The sequence below is a fragment of the Oncorhynchus keta genome, chromosome 2 (genome assembly GCF_023373465.1).
Source record: "Oncorhynchus keta strain PuntledgeMale-10-30-2019 chromosome 2, Oket_V2, whole genome shotgun sequence".
In the NCBI taxonomy this organism is placed as follows: Eukaryota; Metazoa; Chordata; class Actinopteri; order Salmoniformes; family Salmonidae; genus Oncorhynchus; species Oncorhynchus keta.
The window spans coordinates 34,655,303-34,682,765 of record NC_068422.1 but is presented as its reverse complement, the minus strand read 5'-3'; the positions used below and the strand labels follow the sequence as shown (position 1 = coordinate 34,682,765).

The 27,463-nt window shown below is 41.7% G+C and overlaps 1 protein-coding gene across 1 annotated transcript in view; it reads left to right on the top strand.

Moving 5' to 3' along the window:
• LOC118399692 (phytanoyl-CoA hydroxylase-interacting protein-like) overlaps nucleotides 1–27,463 on the top strand; it is a 34,439-nt gene that overhangs the window by 3,255 nt on the left and 3,721 nt on the right. Inside the window, exons 2-4 of the mRNA XM_035795945.2 lie at nucleotides 21,968–22,164; nucleotides 23,296–23,470; nucleotides 23,596–23,713. Coding sequence (XP_035651838.1) covers nucleotides 21,968–22,164; nucleotides 23,296–23,470; nucleotides 23,596–23,713 — 490 coding nt within the window. The remainder of the gene's footprint in view (nucleotides 1–21,967; nucleotides 22,165–23,295; nucleotides 23,471–23,595; nucleotides 23,714–27,463) is intronic.

The window sequence follows — 27,463 nt, the reverse complement described above, 5'->3', positions numbered from 1 at the left end:
TACCTAGGAAGACTAGATGCTGTAATCGCTGAAATATCACATGCACATAATGACAAGAACACACGATGCTGTAATTGTCATTATGAAGCGATTACAGCATTGAGTCTTCTTGGGTATGATGCTGCAGATCCTCTCAAGCTTTGTCGGGTTGGATGGGGATCGTCTCTGCACAGCAATTTTCAGGTCTCTCCTGAGAGTATTGAATTCCACCTGTGGTAAAGGTGCTTCAACAAATGACTGAGTAAAGGATCTGAATACTTATGTAAGTGTGATATTCCAGTTTTTTTATTTGTAATAAATTAGAAAACAATTCTAAAATCTGTTTTTGTTTTGTCATTATGGGGTATTGTCTGTTAATTGATGAAGAAGAAAAAATATTTAATACATTTTAGAATAAGGCTGTAGCGTAGCAAAATGTGGAAAAAGTCAAGGGGTCTGAATACTTTCCAAAGGCAATGTGCATTTTATTGCAAGACAATAATCAACCATCTATAATCTATGGCCTAGTCACAGAAATATTACAGATGTGCATTTAGAAAGATGCTGAAAGTGACCGCTTAAACTGAGCTTGATAATGTGTCTTTTGATTTGTACATAGGGGCTGTTGTCTAGGCCCTATCTAGTCAATGGTGGTCTTCATTAGGCCACACAGCAGGGCAGTTAGACCCTGCCAACACAGTGCACCAATTGTACCTCTGGTTCTATTTCTCATTTCCTGGGGCGGCTGCCAATCATATAATGTAGTGGGATGTTCTTTATATCCCCTTACGACTCTGGCCTGATTTTAAAACTCTAATTTTTTGTAATGGTATAGGCTGAACTTTCTTATGGATGTTGCTGTTGGTGCCAGCTCTGTGCTTTGTGCTGTGGGTTTACTGGGCTTGTATTGGCCCCTTTGCAGCAAACAAGCACTCTCCAATTTGTCAGTCAATACTGGGTAAATAAGGGATGAGTGTGCTTGAGCTGCCCACTGTTTGTAGTACAACAGCACAACAATCTCTGTCATTACTTTACAGATCCTGAGGGGAAATGAAATGACAGGGTTATAAAAAGCGCCTGCATTCTTTACCAAACATTATAATTGTATGTTGAGTATGAAGCTCCTTTCCCAAGACAGGCTGATTTGTTCACTAGCTTTGATGATGCTTGATGTAGCCTATGGCCATCTGTGTGTGTTTTGGGGTTGAGCACTCCTATTTGCATGTAGATTACAATATATCTGATCCAATGTCATTGATGATAGGTCCAACATCATGATAATAACAATAAAACCATGCCTACTTGACAGTCCATCTAAACATGAAATCAGTTTAAACCATGTTTTTAGAATAAATCAAGTGTAGGACAGGATCATCTCCTGAAAATGTATACTCGCTAACACCACCGACAGTTTACCTCAACTTCACATGCAGGTGTCAGAGGAAGGCCCTAAAAGTTGTCAAAGACTCCAGCCACCCTAGTCAGACCGTTCACTCTGCTACCGCATGGCAAGCGGTATCGGAGTGCCAAGTCTAGGTCCAAGAGGCTTCTAAACAAGCCATAAGACTCCTGAACAGCTAATCAAATGGCTACCCAGACTATTTGCACCCCCCCCTCTACAGCTGTTGTATTTGGCGCATACAATTTGATTTGATAGTTTATCCTGCTTTGACAGACTAAAGCTGGCAGCAAGTTGTTTTGATGGGTTGGTGTCACTTTAATTAATGTTCTCTGTGTTCTACTTTTTATGCTGCTAAGCTTGTCGAAATGTAGGGACTGTGTCCTTTAACAAATTGTTTGCTGTCTAGGAATACAATACATTTAGTTCTCTTGGAAATGTATTGGATTTTCTCCAATGTATTTATACAATTGCTAATTTAATGTTAATTTCAGTGTCACAACCCGGTCTAAAAATATCTAGCAAATATCAATATTTAATCGTAACAACACAAACGTGAGAATTCCCAAGCCAACCCAGACTAGAAAATGGCTTTGTCAGAGGCCCATCAATATTGTAGCATTGTGATGTGTATAAAGTGGTTTTCATCATTGAGAAGGCACATATGACTGAGCCTTTCCTCTCTGTCTCAAGCATATCTCTGGGAACTGCATAGAGAAATAACAGAACTGGAACTGACATCAACATTTGAAGGACCCATTACAATTTTAGTGTTTCAGACAAGACATCCTATTTAAAAACTGTATAAGAAATTCAGCCACACTTCAAATGTGTGCCAACCAGGACTAATATTAATATATATGTATCACATCTATGTCTAGTGGTTACCAGTTCAGTTTAGTTACCACGTTACCATGGCAAGATGGTGCAGACAGACATGACAGCTCTGCTTCTAGCTACTAAGCAACTTTGCAGTATTTCATTTTTTGTGTTTTGCTTTACTCATCCCATATGTATGTACTGTATTCTATTCTACTGTATTTTAATCAATGCCACTCTGGCATTGCTCGTCCTAATATTTATATATTTCTTTATTCCATTTTTTAACTTTTATAATTGTGTATTGTTGTGAATTGTTCGATTCTACTGCACTGTTGGAGATAAGAACTCAAACATTGCGCTACACCCGCATTCACATCTGCTAAATATGTATATGTGACCAATAACATTTGATTTGATCTGATTGAATAAAATCAAAGTTTATTGCTCGCTTACACAGTTTTGCAGATGTTATAGTGGATGCACCAAAATGTTTATGTTACTAGCTCCTAAAAATGCAGTAAAATGTCAAACAAGTACACAAATAATCCCGATAAAGCAATAATACAAGAAATATCAGAACGACTCCAATTAACAACCCAAATAGCACTACAACAGTAGCAAGGTTTCTATCCAGATTGTCATGTGAATATTCTAAAATCTGCACTAAACAATATGTACATTTTACCACCAGAGATGTGTTTCCAGCAAACTAACTTATTGTGGATAAAAGTCTGTGCGTGATGACATAGTACACAGAAAAATGACTTTTGTGGTTACATTTATCTGTACCGAATGAAAAATGCTAGTTAAAATGGTTTCCATATTTTCAACGCTATGATGGTTTTGTCACAAACGTGCCCACTCTGGTCTTGGCAGGTGTACTCTTGCCAACAGCTCGCAGATACAGTGCGGGTAGGCTACCTACATTATGAGATTATTATGGATAAGAGCGAGATAATTTATATTTTTCAAATTGCAGCCAAACATCGATCATCATGTCACCAGAATAAGACCCTCAATATTTATTGGATCAAGCCTAGTAAGTGCACGTTCACCACCCTGTGAAGTTCATGAGGACTTATTGAATCTGTTGCCTAATAAACTGCATGGTTTTCCGAATCGAAGTGGGAGGACAAACCACACTACATGAACTCAGCAAAAAAAGAAACGTCCTCTCAATGTCAACTGCGTTTATCTTCAGCAAACTTAACATATGTAAATATTTATATGAACATAACAATATTCAACAACTGAGACATAAACTGAACAAGTTCCACAGACATGTGACTAACAGAAATGGAATAATGTGTAACGGGTGTTGTCATCGGATGAGGAGGAATCGGAGTGGCATCTCCTCCACGTGGACTGCACCAGATTTGTCCGTTCTTGCTGTGAGATGTTACCCCACTGTTCTACCAAGGCACCTGCAAATTTCTGGGGGGAATGGCCCTAACCCTCACCCTCCGATCCAACAGGTCCCAGACGTGCTCAATGGGATTGAGATCCGGGCTCTTCGCTGGCCATGGCAGAACACTGACATTCCTGTCTTGCAGGAAATCACGCACAGAATGAGCAGTATGGCTGGTGGCATTGTCATGCTGGAGGGTCATGTCAAGATGAGCCTGCAGGAAGGGTACTACATGAGGGAGGAGGTTGCACAGCGTTGAGATTGCCTGCAATGACAACAAGCTCAGTCTGATGATGCTGTGACACACCGCCTCAGACCATGACGGACCCTCCACCTCCATCGATCCCACTCCAGAGTACAGGCCTTGGTGCAACGCTCATTCCTTCAATGATAAACGCGAATCTGACAATCACTCCTGGTGAGACAAAACCGCGACTCGTCAGTGAAGAGCACTTTTTGCCAGTCCTGTCTGGTCCAGCGAAGGTGGGTTTGTGCCCGTAGGTGACGTTGTTGCCGGTGATGTAAGGCAGTTCCTCACCAGACAACAGGCCTACAAGCCCTCAGTCTAGCCTCTCTCAGCCTACACGTGGTCTGCCACAGCTGTCTGTCCTGTCTCCTTGTAGCACTGTCTTAGGCATCTCACAATACGGACATTGCAATTTTTTGCCCTGGCCACATATGCAGTCCTCATGCCTCCTTACAGCATGCCAACGGCACATTCACGCAGATGAGCAGGGACCCTGGGCATCTTTCATTTGGTGTTTTTCAGAGTCAGTAGAAAGGCCTCTTTAGTGTCCTAATATTTCATAACTGTGACCTTAATTGCTGTTAGTGTCTTAACGACCGTTCCATAGGTGCATGTTCATTAATTGTTTACGGTTCATTGAACAAGTTTGGGAAATAGTGTTTAAACCCTTTACAAAGAAGATCTGTGAAGTTAAAAAATATATATATATTTGCCCTTTTTCTTCCCAATTTCGTGGTATCCAATTGTTTCAATTGTCTCATCGCTACAACTCCCGTACGGGCTCGGGAGAGATGAAGGTTGAAAATCATGCATCCTCCGATACACAACCCAACCAAGCCGCACTGCTTCTTAACACAGCGCCATCCAACCCGGAAGCCAACCGCACCAATGTGACTCCAGAACATCTAATCAAATTCATATACATACAATTTGCATTGCCACCTTCCACCCCCATTCTACGTTGCTGCTACTCTCTGTTATTATCTATGCATAGTCACATTTAATAGTTCTACCTACATGTACATATTAGCTAAATTCCCTCGACACAGGGTGCCCCCGCACATTGACTCTGTACCGTTCGTACCCCCTGTATATAGCCCCGCTATTGTTATTTACGGCTGCTTTAATTATTTATTATTCTTATCTCTTACTTTTTATGTATTTTCTTAAAACTGCATTGCTGGTTAAGGGCTTGTAAGTAAGCGTTTCACTGTAAGGTCTACTACACCTGTTGTATTCGGCGCATGTGACAAATAACATTTGATTTGATTTGATTGGCAAACAAACACAATCCATGTCTCAATTGTCTCACAATTTAAAAATCCTTCTTTAACCTGTCTCCTCCCCTTCATCTACACTAATTGAAGTGGATTTAACACGTGACATCAATAAGGGATCATAGCTTTCACCTGGATCCACCTGGTCAGCCTGTCATTGAATGAGCAGATGTTCTTAATGTTTTGTACACCCAGTGTATATTAGAGTGAGCTATGTCAAGAATCCAGTATATAAATAAATATGCAGTGTGTATAAACAGTGTAACTAAAATACAATGTACAGTAATAGAAATATTAGAATGAACTTTGTTGTGAAAACAGTATTTAAATAGACAGTACAAAACCACATGGCAAATGTATAGAATTGCAGAAAATTAGTCCGGAATATAAATATACAGTATATTGTACATATGTGAATGGTGTGTATAGACAGAATGGTCAGTATGTGAATAGAAAAGGTGTGTACAGCAGTAGTTATATAGGATAAGCCATGACTATAATACAGTAAATGCAAATAAAGTGGGTAAAACAGTATGTAAACATTATTATAGTGGCTAGTGTTCAATGACTCTATGTACAAATGGCAGCAGTCTCTAAGGTGCAGGGTAGAGTGCCGAGTATTAGCCAGTTAGTGACAGCATCTAAGGTTCAGGGAAGGTTACTGGGTGGTCCATGATGGATGGGTGACATTCATTTAACCAAGTACTGAGAGACCTCCCAACCGCCATCCCCCCATTGCAGCTGGGACACCATCAGAGCCAGCCTCACTGTCGGATACAGGCCGAGTGTGTGAGTTGAGCCTTCCATCTGTCTTGCAGTAGCAACAACTAAATGAACAGTAACAGTAAAGCCCCTCCCCAAGATCCCAATTCTACCAAACTTTAGCTCAGGCCTGTTGCTATTTGTTTTTCTACAATGTACTAACAAGAGAGGCTTAGACTCAAATCCCCTAAAAGCCCGTGGAAATAATGGAGAAACCTTTTAAGCGATAAACTCCAGGAACTTTATGGGGAAATGGAGAGATCACTAGAGATCAGTCATACTCTCGATACCATACCAGTGGTGTAAGCATATCATATCAAAGATGTGATTTTATTAATTGTCCTGGCTCTCTGACAACTCAGAGACCATATTTTGTGTGGGCAGTTGACCCATGAGTGTGTCTGGCAGGAAGAGTAATCCATGTCAGTTACACCGCTGCTGTCCACCTCATCCAGACCAGACACTGCTCTGAGAGCTCTCTGTGGATTTAACCCTTTCTTGTGAACAGAATGTGTAACCTAGTTGGAGGACAAAATTATGTTGAAATCGAAATGGTTATTTAGGTAAAAGGGTATTCTTGATCAAAATGATAAATTATGTATGTCAACAATGCTATGTAAAAAGTTCCATAATGGATTGATTTTTAAGCCAAAGTATTCTGTTCAGGGATTTAACATAGGCCTCATTTCATTTCACTCTGGTGTCATTAACAAATTCTATGCGAATGAAAAACAGTGACTCATCTATTTTTGACAAGTTAAGAATGAACGCGCTTATCGTCCTTCCCCAAGAGGCATTTTGGATTGAATTCATTTGCTACAACAGCTGGTTATATTTACAGCTGACTTCTTTTGTGATATACATGGTTTTATTTAGTCCATCACTCAGAATTCTTAGACATGGTTTTTCTCCTTGTTTCTATGTTGTTTTCTTTGTTGATCAATTACCCTGTGATTGGAGTAATACATAACACACAGTAACTGTATGGAGCTGTATGAATAGAGCTTTGTGTTTCGCTACTAGTAGGATGTTATTTCTCTGGCAACGTCTTTCACTATCAGCTTGTGCTCTCCTGCCAGTGTATAAGGACAAAACAGTTATTTTCAAAGGCCTGCCCTGAATCCCACTTGGTGTTTGTAGTGTTGTGTTGGAGTCTTTGAGTAAGAATGGACCAAAAACGAATGGTCCTAGGCAGCACCTACGGATTTCCAATAGCATTCAGATGACCAAATGCTTCGACTTTGTATTCATAGCCAATGGGTCATGTCAACACTCAGGAAAACACCATCACTCAAGTCACAAGACACGCCATGTAATGTTAACTAGGTTGATATTGATTTTGTTTAAATTCACCCTAGTGCTGAAATTAAATTAACCTTGATTAGTTTCATTTGACAAGGTTAAGGTAAAGGACACATTTGCAGCAAACTGCTATTATTGGCCTTGCGTCCTGGCCTTCCCTGTACCTACTGTAGCTCGTAAATGAGATTGTAAGCCATGAAGTCAGTCATTGAATGAAACCTGCTAAGCCAATGTTTGTTTCATATTTACAAAATATGTTATTTACAGAGCACACATTTAATTGGGAAAGCAACTGCATAAAAACAGCAATGCAGATTTAAGTCAGACCTGTATCATGCCAATGTTTCTATTTCAAAATGTGACAAAAGGATAAACACCCCACTGCACCCGTGGGATTGTGTGAATAAGCTAGTTACATAACTGTGAGCTCAGTGTCTTTACACACCAGACAGCTGGCTTAGAGCCTGCAGTATGACAAGGCTCATGAAATTAAGTTGCAATATATTGCATGCCAGTTCAGAAATGCAAATAATGTATACAGTATGTACTTCCATGGGGTCCCTGTCTCCCACCCAGGCAAAATTCTGTTTTCCACTGCTTCGTTTTGGGTTTGATGAGCTCTTGAGCTATGTTACATTGGTAAATGTATTTTAATGACCTAATGTTTACCCTCATTATACGCACTAGGTTAGCTTACCATAAGTCTGTCAGGGCTGGACCTCACGGCTTCCATTACCTAACGAGCATATTGACAATGACCTTGAAGCCTATCTAATGGAACAGGCCTTGAACTGTCTGTGACCATTGCTTGGTGCTAGTTATGTGTGCCAACACATTCTATGCCTCAGGCAAGGATCGTCACCACACTAGGTTAGCTTGGGAGAAGACCTACAATACCCTGAAAAGCAGTCCTTTCTGACTCATACACATCTACAGTATCACAAGGCCGGGGCCAAACAGGCCAACAGCTCCATTAATGCAAGTCAAACTTTCTATGACTCATACAGTATAGCAAGGATCACAACAAAACAATGAATGTTCAATGCTCGACTATGTTTTATTAGATGTGCCATTAAAATATTCAATTGAGAAAACTGTTCTTATTAATAGTGAACACTGAACAGAAACAGACAATAGAAAAGTTTTTTTTAAACAATCGCAACCATAGAATGAAGGAGGAGCATCGGCGGTGAGTAGTGGTCTTCTTCCGATAGCAAAAAAAGAGAGAACAGGCAGGTGTACCCATCCCTTGGTTCTGCTTACCCCACCATGCCTTTATTACTATCCATGAAGAACACCTGAAACAAAAAAAGTCAGATGCTAAGCAACAGGTCAAGACAGGAAATTAACTACCCTTTTGACAGATGTGCTCTCACCATGTGATCTCTCACACTCTCTTCATGAGCCTGATGGCCCACAGCAGGAGGCAGACAGGGTCTTGGATTTCCAAAAGCGCAAAGTAGTGTCTCTGGGCCGGTGGCATGAGGTGACAGGAAATACATACTGCCCCTGATAAGACAGAGACACAGGGAAGATAGAAATTAGATGAGTGATGCCTCTTCCTTATGTATAGACTGATAGACAGAGCATGCTGCTGATCACAAACTTACACAAAACGTATGTTATAGGCCTATTTTAAGTGAGAAGTAGCCATTGGTCTGATGCCAAAAAGCTAAATAAATTCACATGAGCGCCGCAATGTGTACTTCACCCATGCTCTACCAAGGTTTTCCAGCTCACAGCTTTGACCGACTACAGTAGCTACAGTATGTTGGTCTATTGTAAATCAAACAATGTGTAGGCAGGTTGCTTAGGATTCAAACCTTCTCAAACAGCCTAATATTTTTTAGAGGTGCTCCCACGATAATGTTATTTGTACCACATACAAGGTAATGTATTGCAGAGTAAAAGTCTCCAACTTCGGCGATTTTTGCAATTCGTTCCAGTCACAGGCAGCAGAGGACTGGAACAAAAGGCGGCCAAATGAGGTGTTGGCTTTAGGGATGATCCGTGAGATACACCTGCTGGAGCGAGTGCTACGGGTGGGTGTTGCCATCGTGACCAGTGAACTGAGATAAGGCGGAGCTTTACCTAGCATGGACTTGTAGATGACCTGTAGCCAGTGGGTCTGGCGACGAATATGTAGCGAGGGCCAGCCGACTAGAGCATACAGGTCGCAGTGGTGGGTGGTATAAGGTGCTTTAGTAACAAAACGGATGGCACTGTGATAAACTGCATCCAGTTTGCTGAGTAGAGTGTTGGAAGCTATTTTGTAGATGACATCGCCGAAGTCGAGGATCGGTAGGATAGTCAGTTTTACTAGGGTAAGATTGGCGGCGTGAGTGAAGGAGGCTTTGTTGCGGAATAGAAAGCCGACTCTAGATTTGATTTTAGATTGGAGATGTTTGATATGAGTATGGAAAGAGAGTTTACAGTCTAGCCAGACACCTAGGTACTTATAGATATCCACATATTCTAGGTCGGAACCATCCAGGGTGGTGATGCTAGTCGGGCGTGCGGGTGCAGGCAGCGAACGGTTGAAAAGCATGCATTTGGTTTTACTAGCGTTGAAGAGCAGTTGGAGGCCACGGAGGGAGTGTTGTATGGCATTGAAGCTCGTTTGGAGGTCAGATAGCACAGTGTCCAAGGACGGGTCGGGAGTATACAGAATGGTGTCATCTGCGTAGAGGTGGATCAGGGAATGGCCCGCAGCAAGAGCAACATCATTTATATATACAGAGAAAAGAGTCGGCCCGAGAATTGAACCCTGTGGCACCCCCATAGAGACTGCCAGAGGACCGGACAGATTAATGGCTCCTCTTGCGGGATGGAGGTAGACAGGCAGCCTGGTCCATCTCTCTGCAGTGCCACTCACACCCCAACTGAGACCTTCAGTTTCTTGTTTATTTCTTGTTTCTTGTTTGTAGTCGAACCCACAAATCCTGACTCTCCATATACTCAACGAGTCTAAAGAAGGACAGTTTTATTGCTTCTTTAATCAGAACAGTTTTCAGCTGTGCTAACATAATTGCAAAAGGGTTTTCTAATGATCAATTAGCCTTTTAAAATGATCCATTTGGATTAGCTAACACAACCTGCCATTGGAACAAAGGAGTGATGGTTGCTGAAAATGGGCCTCTGTATGCCTATGTAAATATTCCATAAAAAATCTGCCGTTTCCAGCTACAATAGTCATTTACAACATTAACAATGTCTACATTGTATTTCTGTTCAATTTGATGTTATTTTAATGGACAAAAAAATGATTTTCTTTCAAAAACAAGGACATTTCTAAGTGACCCCAAACTTTGGAGAGAAAAAACAGATCCGATTATATGAAGTGATCTATAACAGCGCATTGGTCCGCTGTGCTTTATGCTAGAAACAAGCTGTAAAATGTCCGGGAAAGACGAGAATATCATTGATACGTTTCTTTGACATCGAGGCTGAGCCAAAACCTTCTATATCCGAGGAGACAAACAATATTGACTTGCTTGGGAAGTAATCTAATACTGTCACTAGTAATTGATTAAGGTATTTACTTTCTGTACAATCAAAGATGTTTAAACCCAGACAGCGTTTAGGGACAGGCCATACAAATTCTGAGTTAATGCCTAAACTCATGTTCATGTTTCAGCATGATAATGCACTGTCCCATGTCTTAAAGATCTGTACACAATTCCTGGAAGCTAAAAATTCCCCAGTTCTTCCATGGCCTGCATACTCACCAGACATGTCACCCATTGAGCTTGTTTGGGATGCTCTTGATCGACGTGTGTGACAGAGTGTTCCAGTTGCCGCCAATATCCAGCAACTTCGTACAGCCATTGAAGAAGAGTGGACACCATTCCACAGGCCACAATCAACAGCCTGATCAACTCTATGCGAAGGTGATGTGTCATGCCGCATGAGGCACATAGTGGTCACACCAGGTACTGACTGTGCTTCTGATCCACCTCTACTTTTTTTGAAGGTATCTGTGAACAACAGATGTGTATCTGTATTCCCGGTCATGTGACATCCATAAATTAGGGCTTGGAAAGGTGGGCTGGCCTCTCCATCCAGTTCTAAATTGGCTTAGGACCTATTTAACCGGTCAATAGTTTGTTTTATTCCCCTTCGTGAATATAACTCAGAGAAAATAGATATCACATGTGGCGTTCCACAAGATTAGACTTTGAGTCCGGTACTGTTCGGTTTATATATGTTACCCCTTGGGAGCGTTATCAGAAAGCACGCCATTGATTTTCACTGCTACGCAGATGATACACAACTTTACATTTCTGTGTCATCAGAGGATTTTAGCTCCACAGATAAATTATACTGTATTAGTGAGTTAAATACTTGGATGGCTCATAACTTCCTCCAGCTAAATCAAGACAAGACCGAGGTACTTATTATTGGAGCCAAAGCACAGAGAACATCTGGCCGCACATTTTAATTCACGGGCAATAAAGATAAAGCACCCGGTAAAAAACCTAGGTGTCATTTTAGATTCTGAACTCAATTTTGAATCACACATTAGGAATGTGACCAAAATATATTTCTATCTCAGGCTGATACAGAGAGACTCATCCATGCTTTTATTACATATTTAAAAGAGATCTTAAAACACACCTCTTTAGCTTTGCTTTTCCTTAATGGTTTTTAGTCTTTCAGTTTTTTTATTGTTATTCTTTTTGTTTTTTATCCTCTTGTTTTTTGTGAAGTAAATATTTATGTATGTATTTTCATAGTTTTTGTTTTTTCCTGTGAAGGGCATTGCATTGCATTCATGTTTGAAATGTGCTATATAAATAAAGCTTGATTTGATTATAATAAACAACGTGCACTCCCTTAGCTCTCTAGATCAATGTTATTGAATGCCAAAGTTCTTTGCTCTGAAAATGATTGTGCCACAAGCTTGCTAGCTGCGGGCTAAATTACTGCACTTCTCATTAACGGCCTAGCTAATTCAAGTAGCTATGCAGATGTGTACCTGTGCAAGTGCTTCGATAGCGCATGACTAGCTAGCTAACAGGCCCGAGCTTGTTAGCTACATTTTTTCATTAATCTGGAGATAAAACGATTAAAGTTTATAGTTAGTGAGACATTGCCCACTAGCTAGATTGTAAATGCTGCTGGGAATCTTTTTTTTGTCTTTGTTACCTGTTTCCTTATATGTCCGGACGAGCAGCAGATACTGTAGCATGCAAAAGTCCTCGCACGTGCATGAAGAAAGATGTCACCGTCAGGCAGGGATGAGATCACAAAATGAGATAACATTAGCAACAAAAAGTAAACTGTCATAGCATGGAGGACAATGTTTTTTGTAGCAGGTTAGGAGAAGTTACCAGCAGGTTATACTAGGGGGCAGTATTTTCATTTTTGAAAAAAAACGTTCCCGTTTTAAACGGGATATTTTGTCAGGAGAATATGCTAGAATATGCATATAATTGACAGCTTTGGATAGAAAACACTCTAACGTTTCCAAAACTGTAAAGATATTGTCTGTGAGTATAACAGAACTGATGTTGCAGGCGAAAGCCTGAGAAAAATCCAATCCGGAAGTGCCCCAGGTTTTGAAAGCGCTGCGTTCCAATGCGTCCCTATTCAGCTGTGAATGTGCCATCAATGAGCTTACGCTTTCTACGTATTCCCCAAGGTGTCTACAGCATTGTGACATAGTTTTACGCATTGCTGTTGAAGAATAGCCGTAGGCGGCCACATTGCGTAAGTGGTCACATGGTGGCACCGAGAGAGATTCTCCGTAAAATACAGAGGATTACTTTTACCGATTACTCCAATCGGTCCTCCTGAAAAACGAATTGTCCCGACGGATATATTATCGAATAGATATTAGAAAAACACCTTGAGGATTGATTATAAACAACGTTTGCCATGTTTCTGTCGATATTATGGAGCTAATTTGGAATATTTTTCGGTGTACCGCAATTTCTGGGCGATTTCTCAGCCAAACCTGAAGAACAAACAGAGCTATTTCGCCTACAAAAAATAATATTTTGGGGAAAAATGAACTTTGGCTATCTACCTGGGAGTCTCGTGAGTGACAACATCCGAAGTTCATCAAAGGTAAACGATTTAATTTGATTGCTTTTCTGATTTCCCTGACAAGGTTGCCTGCTGCTAGCAAGGCATAATGCTACGCTATCGATAAACTTACACAAATGCTTGCGTTGGCTGTAAAGCATATTTTGAAAATCTGAGATGACAGGGTGATTACCAAAAGGCTAAGCTGTGTCTCAATATATTTAATTTGTGATTTTCATGAATAGGAATATTTTCTAGGGATATTTATGTCTGTTGCGTTATGCTAATTAGTTTTGGGCGATGATTATGCTCCCGCATGCAGGTTTGGAAGTCACAAAAGGTTATTAAAATATGTAACATAGCAGGTTAGGCGACTTAGGTTAAGAAAAAGGTTAGGGTTTGGGCCGCCTGTAGCTAGCTCTACATTTTCATTGGTCTCACCTTGACCAGGATTAGGATCTTCTAGGCCCGCTTTGGCTGTACCCTGGTCCTCGGTTGCAGTGAGAATTCTGTGTAGGCTGCCTAATCCATAGGATCAGTTGTGTTTCTAGACGCTGTTATAATGAGTGATGTTCTGGTGTACCGCAGGTCTTTTTTTGTGTGGAATTGTTATTGTTGGACATACGACTGTAAAAAAACACCAGGAAATCAGCTCCAAGTGATTTTAGTTTAAGAAATCTGTTCCCAAGTATTCCCAGGCATAATAGAGACATGACGTGATCATATACAAATGTAAGCAAGGTTTGAAATGATTGTTTTAGTCAAAAATATCTGTTTGGGCTTCTTGCGGTCAATTTCTTTTTAATTATGTTCCGGACCCCTCCGCTCAAGAAAAAATTGGCCCGTGGCTGAATATAGTTGATGATCCCTGGTGTAGTGAGTCCGGGCTGAGCAGACTGTAGCTCCACAGGAGGGCCTTGGGGAGAAGGCAAATGGAGCCAATGCTGCTGCTGATTTCAAACCAATTCAAACACTGTCTGCCTGTCTGTCTGAACTCAGAACATCATCACCTGACCATCTTTCTTCCAGCTCCAATTTCTTTCTATTTCTCAAGGGAGAGGGCCAGAGAAAGTAAAGAAGCTCCACAGACTGTGAAAATCAAAAGAAAAGGATCATGCATTAAGGCCTATTATTTGTCAGAAGGAAATACCCTATGTAATTTCATGGTTGACTACACAGTTGGTAGCCCATTTAGTATAGCAGGTGTAAAATGATCTAATATGGCTAAGCAAGTACCTACCTACAAATAGTATCAGCCTCTTTGGAAACAAAGATATGATATTTTAACAAGCTGTGTGTGTCACTTAGACATAGTTGACCATTTAGCACAGCGACAGTATCACAGTTCATTCTAGACCTAGGCCTAATAAATTAAATCAAATCAAATACAAATACAACCTTACAGTGAAATGCTTACTTTCAAACCCTTAACCAACAAACCAGTTTTAAGAAAATACCCCCCAAAAAGTAAGAGATAAGAATAACACATAATTAAAGTGCAGCAGTAAATAACAATAGCGGGGCTATATAAAGGGGGTACCGGTAAAGAGTCAATGTGCGAGGGAACCGGTGTCGAGGTAATTGAGGTAATATGTACATGTAGGGAGAGTTATTAAAGTGACTATGCATAGATAATAATGCAAATAGTCTGTGTAGCCATTTGATTTGCTGTTCATGAGTCCTATGGATTTTTAGAAGCCTCTTGGACCTAGACTTGGCTTAGAGGTCTTGGGTGGCAAGAACCTGACCTTGGTGATGTACTTGGCTCTACGATCTACACTCTGTAGTGCCTTGCGGTCGTAGGCCGAGCAGTTGCCATACCAGGCAGTGATGCAACCCGTCAGGATGCTCTCGATGGTGAAGCTGTAAAACCTTTTGAGGATCTGAGGACCCATGCCAAATGTTTTCAGCCTCCTGAGAGGGAATAGGTTTTGTTGAGCTCTCTTCACAACTGTCTTGGTGTGCTTGGACCATGTTAGTTTGTTGGTGATGTGGACACCAAGGAACTTGAAGCTCTCAGCTTGCTCCACTAAGTGCTTGGTCCTCCTTTTCCTGTAGTCCACAATCATCTCCTTTGTCTTGATCACTTTGAGGGAGAGGTTGTTGTTCTTGCACCACACGGTCAGGTCTCTGACCTCCATCTATAGGGAGGTCTCATCGTTTTCAGTGATCAGGCATACCACTGTTGTGTCATCATCAAACTTAATGATGGTGTTGGAGTCGTGCCTGACCGAGCAGTCATGAGTGAACAAGGAGTACATGAAGTGACTGACCCCTGAGGGGCCCCTGTGTTGGGGATCAGCGTGGCGATGTGTTGTTGCCTACTCTTACCACCTGTGGGTGGCCTGTCAGGACATCCAGGACCCAGTTGCAGAGGGAGGTGTTTAGTCCCAGGGTCCTTAGCTTATTGATGAGCTTTGAGGGCACTATGGTGTTGAACGCTGAGCTGTAGTCAATGAATAGCATTCTCACATAGGTGTTCCTTTTGTCCAGGTGGGAAAGGGAGGCGTGGAGTGCAATACAGATTGCATCATCTGTGGACCTGTTGGTGCGATATGCAAATGGGGGTGGGTCTAGGTTTTCTGGGATAATGGTGTTGATGTGAGCCATGACCAGCCTCAAAGCATTTCATGGCTACAGACATGAGTGTTACGGGTCGGTAGTCATCTAGGCAGGTTACCTTAGTGTTTTTGGGCACAGGGACTATGGTGGTCTGCTTGAAACATGTTGGTATTACAGACTCAGACGGGAGAGGTTGAAAATGTCAGTGAAGACACTTGTCAATTGGTCAGCACATGCTCGCAGTACACGTCCTGGTAATCCGTCTGGCCCCGCGGCCTGTTTAAAGGTCTTACTCCCATCGGCTGCAAGAGAGTGTGATCACACAGTTGTCTGGAACAGCTGATGCTCTCATGCATGTTTCAGTGTTACTTGCCTCGAAGCGAGCATAGAACTTATTTAGCTCATCTGGTAGGCTCGTGTCACTGGGCAGCTCGCAGCTGTGCTTCCCTTTGTAATCTGTAATAGTTTGCAAGCCCTGTCACAATGTAGTACGATTCGATCTTAGTCCTGTATTGGCGCTTTGCCTGCTTGATAATTCGTCGGAGGGCATAGCGGGATTTCTTATAAGCTTCCGGGTTAGAGTCCAGCTCCTTGAAAACGGCCGCTCTGGTTGGGGAATGTACGTACGTATGGTCACTGTGGGGACGACGTCCTCGATGCACTTATTGATAAGTGTATCGAGGACTTATCAATACGTTTTTCCAATGCCATCAGAAGAATCCCGGAACATATTCCAGTAGTGATGCACCGATATGACATTTCTGGCCGATACGGATATCTGATATTTTCCTTGCCTAAAATCCCGATACCGATATAAAAAAATGTAGCGTCCTTTAAAGCATTCTAGTACAGTTAAAAAGTTAACACACACACATGGACGCAGCGGTCTAAGGCACTGCATCTCAGTGCAAGAGGCATCACTACAGTCCAGCGTTCGAATCCAGGCTGTCACAATCGGCCGTGATTGGGAGTCCCATAGGGCGGCGCACAATTGGCACAGCATCGTCCGGGTTTGGCCGGAGTAGGGCATCATTGTAAATAAGAATTTGTTCTTAACTGACTTGCCTAGTTGAATAAAGGTTACACACACCCACACCAAAATAAGGATTAGCCACAATAGTGGGCTTTGTGGTTAGCCTTTAAAATAAAAGTATGGTATAATTCTACTATTTGTATTTATTTGCATCACTGTCAATGACAAACTTTTATTTTGAACGTCAACCGCAAATTCCGCTATTGTGCCTAATCCTTATTGTGGCTAGCTTCACAACACATAACCCGGTCCGGTCAAGCCTCACTAGCCAGATGAAGCTAGCTGGCTGCTTATAATGTTAGCTTTGGGCAACAGGGTGAGGTAGCTGGCCAGCTATTTATTTTCATGAACTGAAGTTACATTTCAATAGGCTAACAACAAGTGGCTAACCTAGCTAATACTTACTCACAATTATTCCAAAATCATTGCTAAGAATAATGAAAATGACTGCAGTTTCTACTGGTCATTGTTTTCAGGCTGGTTGTATTGGTTCTAGCTAGGTACCAAGCTAAAGCTAGCTACCCCCGAAGTTGCGGTCGAACAAATTATGCTAAATTACCAATGTGGTATTGTAAACACGTCTTTCGTGGCTGATGTTTGCCTGTTTGCAGACTTTTTTTGTACAGCTTTGACAGTGCTACTGTATCTTTTTTGACACGCAAAGACCCAAGCGGCGTTCCGTAGTATGTATGTCGTGAAGCTAATAGCAGTGACGCTATTACTGTGTAACTCCGGTAGAGCAACATCTGAAAAATAATGCACTTGGGAGTGTTAACCGGTGCTCGACCAGTCGGCGAAAGCCAACATCACCCACAACAGAGAACAGTTGATTGTCAAGGGCAATGAAAGCCATTATCTTGGCTTTAATTGATTTTGCCTTGGCATTGTCTCGTTGAAATGTTGTTACTCTTTCACATGACTGCTCGACTTGTTGACTGCACAGCAGACATTGTGAGCTAGTTTATGAATGCTGCGTTGCACGTATAGCGCAACATTTTACATGATGTCATTATACACTGTAGGTATGCAAATCAGCTTTGACATTGGTTTTGCACATCGTTATTAAACTAGGCATCGGCCGATAACGATGTTGGCATTTTTAGCTAATATCGTCCGATTCCGATATGTTCACTGATATATCATGCGTCCCTATATTCCAGTCTGTGCTAGCAAAACAGTTCTGTACCTTAACATCTGCTTCATCTGACAACTTTTTTATAGACCGAGTCACTGGTGCCTCCTGCTTTAATTCTTGCTCTAAGTAATAATCAGGAGGATAGAGTTATGGTCAGATTTGCCAAAAGGAGGGCGAGGGAGAGCTTTGTTCGCGTCTCTGTGTATGGTGTAAAGGTGGTCTAGAATTTCTTTCCCTCTGGTTGAACAATTAACATGCCGATAGAAACGAAGTAAAACTGATTTAAGTTTCCCTGCATTAAAGTCCCTGGCCACAAGGAGCGTCGCCTCTGGATGAGTGTTTTCCTGTTTGCTTATGGCAAAATACAGCTCATTGAGTGCGGTTTTAGTGCCAGCCTCGGTATGTGGTGGTATGTAAACAGCTACGAAAAATACAGATGAAAACTCTCTAGGTAGATAGTGTGGTCTACAGCTTATCATGAGATACTCTACCTCAGGTGAGCAAACCTTGAGACTTCCTTAGATATCGTGCACCAGATATTGTTTAGAAATATGCATAGGCCCCCGCCCCGTGTCTTACCAGAGGCTGCTGTTCTGTCTTACCAATAGAGTGTATAAGTCACCAGTTGTATGTTCTTAATGTCGTCGTTCAGTCACAACTCAGTGAAACGTAAGATATTACAGTTTTAAATGTTGGTAGGATATACGTGCTTTCAGTTCGTCCCATTTATTTTCCCAGCGATTGAACGTTAGCTAGCAGGATGGAAGGCAAGGGCAGATTAGCCACTCGTCGCCTGATCCTCACAAGGCACCCTGATCTCTTTCTGCGAAACCTCTGTTTCCTTTTCCAGCAAATCACAGGGATCTGGGCCTAGTCGGGTGTCTATAATAGTATATCCCTCCCGCCCAACTCATTGAAGAAGAACTCTTCTTAAAAACAAACAAATTAGAATGGCAGCCCTCCCCTCCGGCTCCATTTTCACAGTATGTGTGATTAGATTATTGCAACTAAAGCAGTGTGTAAAGCTGTTATGTGGGCAAACATTGGCTGCATTAGTCAGGCATACCATGTCAGTGTAATGCGTCTATTTGCAGGTTAATGAGGTGGCATTATTGTTAACAGGTGACGACCTAAGTCTGTAATACCAACATTGTCCATTTTCCCAAGAACACTAAGGTAACCTGCCTAAATGACTACTGACCCGTAGCACTCACGTCTTTAGCCATGAAATGCTTTGAAAGGCTGGTCATGGCTCACATCAACACCATTATCTCAGAAGCCCTAGACCCACCCAAATTTGCATACCGCACCAACAGCTCCACAGATGATGCAATCTCTATTGCAACTCCACACTGCCCTTTCACACCTGGCCAAAAGGAACACCTATGTGAGAATGCTAGTCATTGACTACAGCTCAGCGTTCTACTTATCTATGCTTCAAGGAATGCGTTTGCATATGACCATTCATTGTGTATCCCTCAACAAGTGTAGGTGAGCAGCCTATGGATAGGCTACAGTACATTTTCTGAAAGCACTCATGATCTTAGTCAATAGATGGATCAGGCATCTGTAACACAGTTGATGAGCCAGGCCAATGCAGAGCAGTCAGTCAGGCTGCAGTGACAGAGAAGAGTGAAGAATCAGTAGCAGCAAGGCTGATGTCAGCAGCCTCTCCCAAGAGGCAATAGAAAAGATAGGTTTAGAATGACACAGAAATGTAAAGTTAATCAATGCTGTGCTTTCTGATAACGCTGCCAAGGGGTAAAATATATAAAACTGAACAGTACCGGGCCCAAAATCTAACCTTGTGGAACGCCACGTGATATCTATTTTCTCTGAGTTATGATCACCAAGGGTGACAAAACTCTTGACTGATTTGAAATAGGTCCTAAACCAATTTAGAACTGGGCTGGAGGCCAACCCACCTCTACAGTCTGTCCAGAAGGACAGGTCAACATTCACAAGGCCGCAGGGCCAGACGGATTACCAGGACGTGTACTCCCAGCATGCCCTGACCAACTGGCAGGTGTCTTCACTGATATGTTCAACCTCTCCATGTTTGAGTCTGTAAGTGCCTTGCTGAAGGGCACCAACAGATTTTTCACCTTGTTGGCTCAAGTATTCTCTAACCGCTAGGCTACCTGCCACCCACTTTGCTACGTCTACAACCTGTTGCTACTTTACTCTACCTAGGGGCAGGTTCATTCATTTTGTTTGGTACTACTGTACATTCTTTCATTGAGCACTAGCTTAGGCACTAAGGAAAGGAGACCTCTGTGAGGTAAAGATCACTGTTCCTGTTAATCAGCTAAACACTCTTTAGGACAAAAAGTGGGTGGGGCCTACAGGAAAAATATACAATTGTTTCAACAAGGGTTATTGTGAGTTATGCTCCCCTGCTTTCATTTGTCAAGGGAGTATGTTGTCCCAGTAGTGTGTCTCAGTTTTATTGTAATATGCTACTTTTCAGGAAAATATCTACTCTTCAACTGGCTTGGCAGAAGTTTGTTTAGCACAGAACAGACGACCTGGGTTGAAAGGTGACCCTTGGCAGAAACGCATTTTGTCATGCCTAGTTCAATAACCTCAGTATAAATGATTCATTTGACATGATTGTAAATACTCCATATGAATGGTCAATCTAACATGGTGAAACTGTTACACCCATGGTGGGTGTGTATAGGGAGAAAACCCTGACCCAATTTGTGGAAATACTCAATTATCATCCAGCCTCAGAGCTCATGGTCAGAGATAGGAGTTCCATGGTCTGCTGGTTTTCCCATTGTTTATTGTGTCCTGTGCATTACCCCAGAATTCCACATTCTTGCATCTAGTTATTGTATTTAGAGCTTGCACAGAAAACATATTGTTGCCATGCCAAGAGTGTTTCGTTTTTGTGTGTAGTGGATTCTAAGCTCATGGCCATGTTACAAAGCTCTTATTCACTCACTTGTTTTGGTGTATAGGGCTATTTGTATTTCTCTCTCTTTGTGTGTGTGTGTGTGTGTGTGTGTGTGTGTGTGTGTGTGTGTGTGTGTGTGTGTGTGTGTGTGTGTGTGTGTGTGTGTGTGTGTGTGTGTGTGTGTGTGTGTGTGTGTGTGTGTGTGTGTGTGTGTGTGTGTGTGTGTGTGTGTGTGTGAGAGAGAGGGAGTGTGTGTGTGTGTGTGTGTGTGAGAGAGAGGGAGTGTGTGTGTGTGTGTGTGTGTGAGAGAGGGAGTGTGTGTGTGAGAGAGGGAGTGTGTCAGAGAAGGAGTGTGTGTGTGAGAGAGGGAGTGTGTGTGTGAGAGAGGGAGTGTGTGTGTGAGAGAGGGAGTGTGTGAGAGAGGGAGTGTGCACATGCACATCAAATCAAGTATTATTGGTCACATACACACAGTATTTAGCAGATGTTATTGCGGGTGTAGCGAAATTCTTGTGTTCCTAGCTCCAACAGTGCAGTAATATCTAACAATACACACTAAAGAATGGAATTAAGAAATATAGAAGTATTTGTGTTATTACATGTTCATAAACATAGCACCAAAAGGTGTCTGACAATACATTTAATTAGGAAATTATGAATTTGTCCAATCCTTGCCACGTACACCTATGCTGGACTAGAACATGGTCTGACAGACCCTAACTGAAAGGCTTATCAGAGCATCTCCTACTTACATTTTCTTTGTGACTAAATAAAAATGTCCCCCATGAAAGAAAAAAAGAGATCCATCTGTGTTGGGTTGAGTCACGATAATCAACAGCGTTTGAAATATTTAATACTGTATGTGCTTGTAATCTGAAGGGATTGCAGCATTGCCATGACAACAGATACACGGTGGAGCTCCCTGCTTTATGGTAAGTGCTCCACAGAGCACAGAGGCAGCTGAGTGCCGGAAGTGCACCCTATAGTGCAGGGGACTGTAGGGCCAGCCATATTTGATATATTTGCTGTCTCAAGAAAATAAACGTCAGTAGTTAAGTAAAATGTGAAAGCATTAAAGCCTAACCACTCCTTTTGTCCCTGTGCCACAGGTAATACATCCCAGGACAGTGGCATCGTAGAGATGGAGGAGCTTCCTGTCCCTCAGAACATCAAGATCAGCAACATCACATGTGACTCTTTCAAGATTTGCTGGGACATGGAGCCCCGTGTCAAGGAGCGCATCACTCACTACTTCATTGACCTCAATAAGAAGGAGAACAAGAACTCCAACAAGTTCAAACACAAGGTAACCTATCACACACACAACAACAACAACTAGGCTATTTCAAAGGAATTGCTCAGACATTTCCTAATTCTCTAATACAATCAATCAATCAAATGTATTTTATAAAGCCCTTTTCACATCAGCATTTGTCACAAAGTGCTTTAGATACCTGGCCTAAAACCCCCAAAAGTGAGCAATGGAGAGGCAGAAGCACAGTGGCTAGGGAAAAACTCCCTTGTGCGGGAAGTTGTCTATTAAATTATTTCTACATGATGAAGCAAGTCATTTAGTTAGAGCTAGAACACCAACCAGTATTTACTCACATCGTAACCTTTCTACTCCAAACAAGAAGTGTATCAGGTGTAACCTTTTACCAGTGCTCAGAACTGACACTCCCACACACTCTCTAACACCAGATAACCTTGTGTACTCTACTAGCAGACTTAGCTCTGAGCACTAATGATATCACATAACACTAGCAGAGACTAATTGCACAAGAGGGCTGCTGTTTCAGCCGTTAATCGAATGGATCTAATGTATAATCTTACAGACCTATTTCATCAGTCTCCCAGCTCACATTATGGGTGTAGTGACCATAAAAGCCCCCCTAAAGGAACTGTTTTTCTTCCCATTCTCTGTGTGAATATAGACTATATATGAATATAGTTATTTTCATTACAGCATGCAGGGACGATGTTGTGCATTAATGTACTGCTGTTGTCGCTACACAGGGGCTGGTGTAATACTGCAGGGTGTGCGGGCCCAATCAATGTCCTGCAGCTAATGCATAGATGGAGGAGATAGGAAGTGTAATACTAGGCTCCATAGTATACAGTGAATACGTTTTGAGGACATGGGGATAAGGGGATGCTACAATCTATACATGTGTCATTTGAGCAGCTTAACACTGAGAAGTGTATTTATGCTGAGTTTCTGTTTTGGTGTGTATGTGGCATTAAAGTGTGTGTATATGTATATATATATATATATATATATATATATATATATATAAGGAGGCCTACTCCCAGTGATACATATGATATGTTGATTGTGCAGCTGAACAGTGAACAATGTGTTAATGCAGAGTTTGTGCGTGGAGTTGTAAGCTTTGTGTATGTTACGTGTAAGCACTCTATCTGTGTCCCCGTCCAGGATGTCCCCACTAAGCTGGTGGCGAAGGCGGTTCCTCTGCCCATGACGGTGAGGGGTCACTGGTTCCTCAGCCCGCGTACAGAGTACACTGTGGCCGTCCAGACAGCTTCCAAACGGACCGACGGAGACTACGCTGTGTCAGAGTGGAGCGAGATCATAGAGTTCACCACCGCCGGTGAGGCAAGGGGCAGGGAAACAAATAGAGAGATATCTCCCTAAAACCTTCTGCCTTTAATACGATGGACATGCTATATTCTCTCTTATATTTGTCTAATGGCTAATCCGAACCCCTGTTTCCAGATTATTCCACGGTGCATCTAACCCAACTGCTGGAGAAGGCTGAGGTCATCGCAGGGAGGATGCTGCGCTTCTCTGTGTTCTACAGGAACCAGAACAAAGAGTACTTTGACCAGGCCAGGTACGTATGTCTGCACAACAACCCGCAAATTTATTCTGATGTTATGATACTGTATGTAGACATTTTCAAGCGGAATCACGTAATATGGAGATAAATAGGGCTGCACATGATCTTTGCTGATACCGCCTTCCCTTTCAACTGAAATTGTCATATGCTTTCTTCAAAGCTCAAGGGAAAGGTTCCAGATGTTATGGTTTGAAGCATTTTTTATATGCTCAGATCTGCATGTGCAGGGGCCTCCCGAGTGGCACAGCGGTCTAAGGCACTGCATTCCAGTGTTTGAGGCGTCACTACAGAGCCGGGTTCGATCCCAGCCTGTGTCACAGCCAGCTGTGACCGGGAGACCCATGAGGCGGCGCACAATTGGCCCAGTGTCGTCCGAGATAGGGGAGGGTTTGGCCGGCCGGGATTTCTTTGTCTCATCTCACTCTAGTGACTCCTTGTGGTGAGCTGAGCGCCTGCTAGCTGACCTTGGTCGCCAGCTGGCTTCCTGGTTAAGCAAGCAGTGTGTCAAGAAGGTGTGCATCTTGGCAGGGTTATGTTTCGGAGGAACCATGGCTTTCGACCTTGGATCAATACCCCTCCCCCAAAAATGGTACAATTTAAATTTGATTGTGAATCAGCAGTTTTCTTATTGTTATGTCACTGACAGTCACTCAATTAGCCCATGTCAGCAAATCCATTTTTGATTGGCAAGTTAGTTTAGCCATACTGTATATCTAAACTTGTAGTAATCATGTTCGAATTACCGACCAGGGGCCCCCATAGATTTTTTTAGTTACTGTTACTCAGATATCATATTAAAAACGGCAAAATGAGTAGAACTGCATGAAATGAGTTATAAAGTTGCAAAATCTTCTCTCCTCCCCATGGAAAAATGCATAGAATTGCAGGAAATGAACTTTTCCTCTCCTCTGTTAAGAGGGGGGCCACTAAAATGTTTTGCTTGCAAGGTCCCCAAAAGGCTCAGGCCGGCTCTGACTGCATGTGTGGGTATGGATGTGGGTAAGCAGACCCGCGAGCCACTGTGGCCCCTCACGATGAGTTCAGATTTTTTGTGGCCCCTATTAAAGTTGCCCAAGCTCAACAGAAGGGTATTATTGCAAAAAAAAGTGTTGGCAAAAATCGTATTAGTTCTCCAAATCCATGAATAAACTCTGCTACATTGCATTATACAAAAAGTAAAGTACCCGGGTTTGCAGATTATAGTTCAGTAACATAACAGTTCTGAAATCTATTTACTTGTATTTTTTTCTGCATTCTTAACTAGAAGAGTAACATGGTCACAAAACCTCCAAATTACTATTTTACAAAACAGCAGCTTACACAAGTATAAAAGTTTTTTTTCAAGTTTTCCATTTGCGCATATGCTGGAACAAATGACCTTCCCAATGACCACATGCATTGGATTTTTCCAAATAATTTCAAACCTACCACTGTAATTGCTGGAATAAATTAAGAAAATGCATTGTGCTCGGAGAGGGCGGCAGTGCCCCTGAACAGGCAGTTAACCCACTGGTCCCAGGCCGTCATTGAAAATAAGAATATGTTCTTAACTGACTTGCCTGGTTAAATAAAGGTAAAAAAAATAAAAATTAATTAATAAATAAATAAATAAATAATAAAAAAAAGTAGCAAAGCCTTTTAAAGTGTATTCTGAAGAAAGAGGAATCGGAGTGTGTAGCAAACACCTGGCAGACTAACATAACTGGAAAGCAAGATGGAGAGACACGAAGTGAACGAGACCGAGAGGAGATGAGGGTGTTGTGTTTGAAAATGTTTGCTGATGTGTCTTAAGCGATTATGTATTTTTTTGGAGGGGGGAGATAAGAGATCGTTCTGTTCTCTAGTTTTATCTTCTCTTATTTTAATTTCTCTGTGGTGTAGCATGGTGAAGGACCGTAAAATGAGGCCTTTGCTATGATGACCTGGGTGGGACCTGAATAATTTGATAATTACCATGACAGAGACAATTATGGTTTTCATGATAACCTTTTAAAGTGTTACCAATGTAATTACACCAATAACTGAAGCATTTGGAGCTCAGATTTGCATCATAGGAGATCTGACTGCCAATTTATACGTTCCTCAGAAGCACTGTGCTTTTTTCAAGTTTCTGCTATTAATTTGTTGGCATCCAGAGATCTTTCCGAAAACAATCCGTGTGTCTGTTGTTTTTTTCTGAGTTCTGTCTAGTGCAACGGAAGGTGTCTGTTTACCAAGCAGAAAACTGAGGAGCAATTTGCATTAACTAGGGGCTGGATTCTATCCGTATCACGGATGTGTCGTGGAAGATCTGTGTTAAAACGCAGGAACATTGCCTTTTGTTAAATGGGATTTATCTGTTAATTGAATGATTAGAATATTCCACCCTGAAACATATAATTGTATGGAATTGATTATAATGTATGAAATCATAATCAATAAATGTGTAGTCCTAGTCAGAATTAGGGTAGAACAATATAGCTAATGTTTGTCTTTATGGTATTTTAGACACAGACTGTCTGAGCAAAATTCGGTGCCGACCTGACTAGAGATTTGGGAGAGAATGAGGAGTACGTCTCAAGGTCAAGGTCTCCCTAATCTCTGTCGGCTGGGTAATGAGACAGTATGTGCGTAGGATACCTTCTGTTTGTGTGTATGTATGTGCATAGGATATCTACTGTTTGTGTGTATGTATGTGCATAGGATATCTACTGTTTGTGTGTATGTATGTGCATAGGATACCTTCTGTTTGTGTGTATGTATGTGCGTATGATATCTACTGTTTGTGTGTATGTATGTGCGTATGATATCTACTGTTTGTGTGTATGTATGTGCGTTGGATATCTACTGTTTGTGTGTATGTATGTGCGTAGGATATCTACTGTTTGTGTGTATGTATGTGCGTCGGATATCTACTGTGTGTATGTATGTGCGTAGGATATCTACTGTTTGTGTGTATGTATGTGCATAGGATATCTACTGTTTGTGTGTATGTATGTGCATAAGATATCTACTGTTTGTGTGTATGTATGTGCATAGGATATCTTCTGTTTGTGTGTATGTATGTGCATAGGATATCTACTGTTTGTGTGTATGTATGTGCGTCGGATATCTACTGTGTGTATGTATGTGCGTAGGATATCTACTGTTTGTGTGTATGTATGTGCATAGGATATCTACTGTTTGTGTGTATGTATGTGCATAGGATATCTACTGTTTGTGTGTATGTATGTGCATAGGATATCTTCTGTTTGTGTGTATGTATGTGCGTAGGATATCTACTGTTTGTGTGTATGTATGTGCATAGGATATCTACTGTGTGTATGTATGTGCATAGGATATCTACTGTTTGTGTGTATGTATGTGCGTAGGATATCTACTGTTTGTGTGTATGTATGTGCATAGGATATCTACTGTTTGTGTGTATGTATGTGCATAGGATATCTACTGTTTGTGTGTATGTATGTGCATAGGATATCTACTGTTTGTGTGTAGGATATCCACTGTTTGTGTGTATGTATGTGCATAGGATATCTTCTGTTTGTGTGTATGTATGTGCGTAGGATATCTACTGTTTGTGCGTAGGATATCCACTGTTTGTGTGTATGTATGTGCGTAGGATATCTACTGTTTGTGTGTATGTATGTGCGTAGGATACCTTCTGTTTGTGTGTATGTATGTGCGTAGGATATCTAATGTTTCTGTGTATGTATGTGCGTAGGATACCTTCTGTTTGTGTGTATGTATGTGCATAGGATATCTACT